This window comes from Lolium rigidum, chromosome 6, assembly GCF_022539505.1.
Source record: "Lolium rigidum isolate FL_2022 chromosome 6, APGP_CSIRO_Lrig_0.1, whole genome shotgun sequence".
Classification (NCBI taxonomy): Eukaryota; Viridiplantae; Streptophyta; class Magnoliopsida; order Poales; family Poaceae; genus Lolium; species Lolium rigidum.
In genome coordinates this window covers 309,054,463-309,060,678 of record NC_061513.1, presented here as the reverse complement: position 1 = coordinate 309,060,678, position 6,216 = coordinate 309,054,463, and the positions used below count along the sequence as shown (strand labels likewise).

The 6,216-nt window shown below is 45.0% G+C and overlaps 1 protein-coding gene across 1 annotated transcript; it reads right to left on the bottom strand.

Annotated features, from left to right (window-relative positions):
- Positions 1-3,898: 3,898 nt before the first annotated feature.
- LOC124659276 (desmethyl-deoxy-podophyllotoxin synthase-like) lies at positions 3,899-5,886 on the bottom strand. Its single transcript, XM_047197198.1, has 2 exons — positions 4,990-5,886; positions 3,899-4,525 (listed from the first exon to the last, which is right to left on the bottom strand). The coding sequence occupies exons 1-2, from the start codon at positions 5,884-5,886 to the stop codon at positions 3,899-3,901; spliced, it is 1,524 nt and encodes a 507-aa protein (XP_047053154.1).
- Between the last annotated feature and the right edge of the window lie 330 nt (positions 5,887-6,216).

Here is a 6,216-nt window from a genome sequence, read left to right as displayed (position 1 = left end):
GAGACAAAACTTGCTACTGTGCTCATCGTACCTTTCTCTTGGGGTTCCTCAACAGTGTGCATCTGCGTAACACCAAGCTCTTTTTCTGGTGCCATTACCGGGGAGAAAGTGGATTTTTGCAGGGGAGTCTCTCATCTCCAATCTCTTTACTTTGTTATTATTTTTGTTAGTTTATTCCATGCTCACCTCCCATGTTGATGTTTCTTGTTTTTCACTAGTTAGGCTTAATGGAAAACAACAACAAAATTAGAGAGCTTTATAGTATTTATCTTGAGCTAGGACATGAAGTGTTTGAAGAGAAAATTAAAAAATCTATGGAACTGGCATTTTGCAGTAGTCATAGAAATTGTACAACTCGTTTTTTATTTTTTATTTTATAACTTAAATTATATTTTTTTATTGCAACCCTACTTGTAACTAGAGAAATATCAGTTGAAACCTCACATGCAACTTAAAACACTTAGTTGCAAAAAGTCACTTACAAGTACATATTGAAAGTAAGGTCACAAATGAGAAAAAGTGGGATTTTTTCTAGTTGAAGTGGTGTTACAACTAGAATTTTCCCAGTTCAAAGTAAGGTCACAAATGAGAAAAAGTTTCATCTCCAACCGGCGTTGCAACTTGGTTATTTTTCTAGTTAGAAGTGATTTTGCAACTTGAATTTTACTAATTACAAGTGTGGTTGCAACTGAGATTTTCCAGTTGCAAACAACTGAGATTTCTTTAGTTGCAAGTGCTGTTACTACTGAGAAATATTTTTCACTTATGCACCTAGTACCACAGAATTCTTTTGGTTGCATGTTTTTATTTTCCAAATATGAGAGGGAGAAAAATTAACTTATGTGATTTATTTTTTTACTGTTGTAAGCAATAAATTAAAGGGAAAATATCATCAAGGGCATGGCTGCACTCTACATCAGTACTAGCATATTACTTCTTTTAATTCTCTATTGCAAAGAAGTACCAAGTGGTTAACCAGAAAATAAAGGACCATGAGGCTATGGTAAATACCATAGACCATGCCTTGAAGACAAAGAGATGACTGCTCAAAGAAAAACATAGATCAGGAAGGAAGAACTGCTCTGCTCGCTAAGGAATTGTCCGAATGTGGAGTCTAGTAACACAAACAACATTAGTTTCCATCAGAGCACACAAGTTTTCTCAATTATTTTTCTGTCGATTCCTGAAACAATATTTTCTTTTACACATCGGTGCTTTGGCTAGAGTCATGTTGCATTCTCATCTGATATTTTTTTGTGAAGTCGGCTGCCCTTTATTCATTGATCACAAAATTCATACGAATACAAAAACCTTCGGGTGGTTCAATGAATCACACCCTATGACAGACCCGGGCGGGGAGGTGTGCGGCCTGTGCCACTCGCACAGGGCCCCAAATTTCCAAATTTTAACTAGGCCTTGTGTATGTTCTGGCCAGTGAAAGGCCCATCAGCGAGGCTGCCTCTTCGGCCTGGACTCCACGTCGCGCGTTGACCCTCAAACTTCGTTAGCGATCGAAATAAATGCGTGATGGAGTGGATTCGAACACACGTCTAGGCAGCATAGGTCGTGCGCATGGTCAAAAGACAATAGCCAAAGTGAGTAGGAATAGCAACAAAAGCAGTTCAGCGGTATTTCAAAGGAAGTTGTACTTTTTTTTGAGCAGTTAACTGCTAAATTTCTCTATTACGCTACTAAAAATAATTTACTTTTTACTACCTTCATTTCGATAAATAAAGCGCGCACACATTTCAAGACAAACTTTGGCTAAAAAAATTGAGGAAGAAAATCTTGATGATATTTTACGTAATTAGTATCGTTAGATTCATATTAAAAACAATTTCTAATGATGCTAATTTTGTGCCATCAGTATTTATATATTTCGAGGAAATTTTAGTTAAAAACATGAAAAATGAGGATGTCTTATTCATTGGAACAGCAGGGAGTAGTTATCAACACATCTGTTATGTTCAACCGATGAACGATAGACTGACCACTGGTGAACCAATAGACCAACAAAGGTCATCTATCCAGTTAGTTTTATTTTTGTGAGATAGGGCCCTAGTTGTAATTTTGCACAGGGCCCCGGAATTTTCCGGCCCGGTCTTGTGAGATAGGGCCCACTGATGTCTCGGTCAACTAAACTACGAGGAAGTCGATGGGGATCTCCATTGGAGCTACGGATCTCATGCTTGAACGACACCGCTTCAAACATGGCAGCCGTCTCCTTTATTTCCCTGATGGTCATGCCATACTCGCCTGTGTAAGGTCTCTGCAAATCGTAGCAACACACGCTGCAGATTCAGGTCTTAGACCAAGGCGAGTGCTACGCGACAAGCGAGCGCCTCTAGAGCTGCAGGGCTGTTGATCATCTCAACTACCAGAGCCGATGCGACCAAGAATTGGCCATCCTCATTTCTGCATTTTCCTTTGATGAGGCATGAACACTATACATGCTCTTTCCAGTGGCCCATGGGCTTTTGGTTTCTTAACCTCTTGCTTCCAAAGGTCCAAAGGCTGCTCTCTCTCGGCTGGATTTTGCTCCAGCCGGTAGATTCCATTCAACTGGTAGGTCAATCCAGTTCATTTTTTTTGAGAAACACAGTACAAACGTAGACGCTCACATACACGCGCATACACTCACCCCTATGAACGCACACACGCACACCCTACCCCTATGAGCACCTCCGGAAGACTGAGCCGGCGGATTGGATCTTGAAATTGACGAAGTCACCACGAGCGCCTCGCCGTCGACGGGAACGTCGCCTCCCACTGAATGAATATTCCGCCTTTATGAGACACACAGATGTCAAACCTGTGGTTTGAACTCTGGTGGGCTGGGGATACAACCATCCTCCTAACCACCCAACCTCAGGTTGGTTCTCCAATCCAGTTCATTTTTCTATGGTAGAACAATATTTTCTATTTTTTAAAATCTAATATTTTTTTGAAAATAAAACATTTTCACGAGTTCAAAATTTGAATGCTTTAAAATTGAATAAATTCCAAAAATCTAAACATTATTATACTCTCTTTGACGATCATATTACTTGCCACTAGTATGGATATATCTAGAACTAAAATATATGTAGATACATCTATATTAGTAGCAACTAATATGGATCAGAGGAAGGACTTTGAACAATTCTCAAATTTGGCCAATTTTTAAATTTAAACAATTTCTAAAATTGAACATTTTTAAATTTTTTTAGAGTTTGAACCTTTTTAATTTTAAACATGTTTATATTTAAATATTTTTTAAATTTCAAACTTGAACATAGTTCAAATTTTTGCATATTTTAAAATTTTAAAATTTTGTAATCTTACAAGAAAAATAAGCAATAAATAAAAAATAGGAAAGAATCAGGAAAAACAAAGAAACAAAAAAAAAATGCAAAGCCCATCGCCTAAACGAGCCTACCCACACCACGCGCGTGGGTGTGTGGCGCGGCACATAGGATTGGCCTTACTTCCAACCATTAGCACATGTATATAGACATTTTTCGATAAAGATGTATACAAACATGAGTTTTCTAAGAACTATGCGGGAGGACACATGTGAGTGTTCTGACGCATTTCCAGCCTAAATTTGCGTTGGAAATGGGCTGGTCCATGCCCCTCGACTTTGAATGGGCCAGTTCGCGCCCTCGGTCCGTCTGCATTGGTATGTTGGGCTGGATTTTTCTGTTCTCCCGCCCCCATGGACAAAAACAAACAACCACGTTCGATTTACCTCGGGATGCTGGAGATGCCCTAAGGGCATTCTACCTCTATGAAACATGAAAAAATGGTTGAATCATTCTTGATGACATGAATGGTATAGGTAGTATGGGTATAACTTTGCCTTATTTGAGTGCAATTTACAACGACCATCCCCACAACACCCTGGGATACCTACTTGCTAGTCTACTGGTAAAGGAATTCTAACAATGGGAACAAGCAGCAGGTCATGGCGCATCCGCACACCGAGGCCCATCTCCTCTGTCATGTCGAGCTCCGAAGCCTCTAGCCCGCTAGGCATCTCCCAGTCGAAATGGTAGAGCAACCCGACAAGTGCGAGCTCCATGTTTGCTATGCCGAACGCCATGCCGGGGCATATCCTCCGTCCTGCACCGAACGGTGTGTACTCCATGTTCAACCCCCTGAAGTCAATGCCAGAATGCTCGAATCTCTCGGGAAGAAACTCCTCGGGGGCATCCCAGTAGGTCGGGTTCCTGCTTATGGCCCAAGCGTTGACGAGGACCATGGTCCCCTTGGGCACATCAAAGCCGAGGATCTGGCAGCCGTCGGTGCGGCATTCCCGTGGCAACAGCAGCGGTGCAGGTGGGTGCAAACGGAGCGCCTCTTTGATCACCAGACGCAGGTAGTTCAAGCCAACGAGGGAAGCCTCAGTAACCCTTGTTTGTCCAACCAATGCTTGCCGGATCTCGTCTTGTGCCTTGCGCATGACTCTAGGGTTCCGAATGAGCTCGGCCATTGTCCACTGCAGCGTCGTCACCCCAGTCTCACTGCCCCCACCGAACAAGTGCTGCATGTATGTATAAACATATGTTATGTATATATGGAAAACTGACTAAAATGGGCTTGTTGTGAACGAGCGGTTCAGAAATTTTCTTGTATTTTTTTGTTTGTTTCTCCCTCGGAAAAAGTTATTTTAAAACTTTGCTGCTCGTCAACACGTGACTACAACACTGCAGAATTCGATTCAGATTTGTGAAATGTTATAGGAGTAGCTTGTTCGAAACTCGGCGGTCATTTTATATATTTATGTTGCACCCAAAAATTCGAAACCAATTCTGCACGCGGGTACCAGCTAGTAAAAATATTATCATGGAACTATGCATGCATGCATGGTCTGATCTGATGATATATACTATACTATGTGGAGTGTGCATGGGATCTTTTTTTTTTGAAGTAGAGTGTGCATGGGATTTCTTTTTTTGTTTTTTGAAGTAGAGTGTGCATGGGATTTTGGACACCGGAGGTGCGTACACTGATGATTGCCTTGATGTTGCCGGTGGACAACTGAATGTCGCCTTGGTCCTGGACCCTGAGGAGCACGTCGAGCAGGTCCTCTTGATATTTGTCGTCGTTGGCGGTGCCGGCTCGGTTCTCCTTGTGCTCTCGGACGATGCCGTCCATGAACGCGGCCTGCTCCTGGAAGAGACGCTTCACTCGGCGCGGCATCCGGCTAACGAGCATGGCGAGGCGCGACGAGGGGTAGAAGTCCGGCAAGCTCATTGTGGCCACCAGTTTGGATCCACGGTCCAGCAGCGCCAGGAACTCCGCCCGGTTCTTGAGCCTGCTGCCGATGATGGTGCGCACCGCCGAGTCGGTCACGTACGCCGCCATCATCTCGCTGAGGTTGGCCACGGCCGGGGCCGCCGCCGCCGCCGCCACTTCCCGCAGGAGCCGGCCGGCCTCCTCCTCGCGCACGGAGCGGAAGGAGTGCACGCGCCGGGCGCTCAGAAGCTCGACGGTGCAGATCTTGCGGATCTGCCGCCACTCGTCGCCGTAGGGTGCGAAGATGATCCCGTTGGCGCCCTGGGCGACAGCCAGGCGGAGCGTTCGCGTGAAGGGGCGCGTGGCGAAGTCGACGTCGTGGGTCACCATGACCTCTCGCGCCGCCTCGGCCGAGGAGACGACGACCATGGGGAGCGCGCCGAGGCGGAGCATTACTACAGGGCCGTGAAGACGCGTGATGTCGCGCAGGGCGCGGTGCGGCAGGTTTCCTGCGAGGTGGTGGAGGTGGCCGAGCACCGGAAGCGCCCACGGAGATGGAGGCAGACGGAGGACCGGGCCTGCGCGTCGCCGTTTTGTGAGACAGAGGAATGGGACGATGGCCAGGAGAGGGAGGAGCAGGTAGGGAAGCGGCAGCGACCACGCCATAGCCGTCAATCCTTCGTTTGGTCGTCAATGGATGGCTAGCTGGTAGCAAAAGACTGCATTTGCATGCAAGTTCCGTCGGTCGGTTTTGAGACAGAATACACACAACACCGCCTTATGTACCAGCTGGTTCTTCTCGGAGTGGTGCTCGATATTCAACGGACGGATCTGGAAGAAACTTCTGAGTCAAAACTGCGCATGACAAACAGTAAGTGTTGTTTGGCAAACGAATACTATTCTAAGAAGAGGACTGATTTCTGACCAGTCGACTTTGAATTTCGAAAAAGGAAAACAATGCACTTAACTAAATAGGTATGGAGAAAATAAATAGAG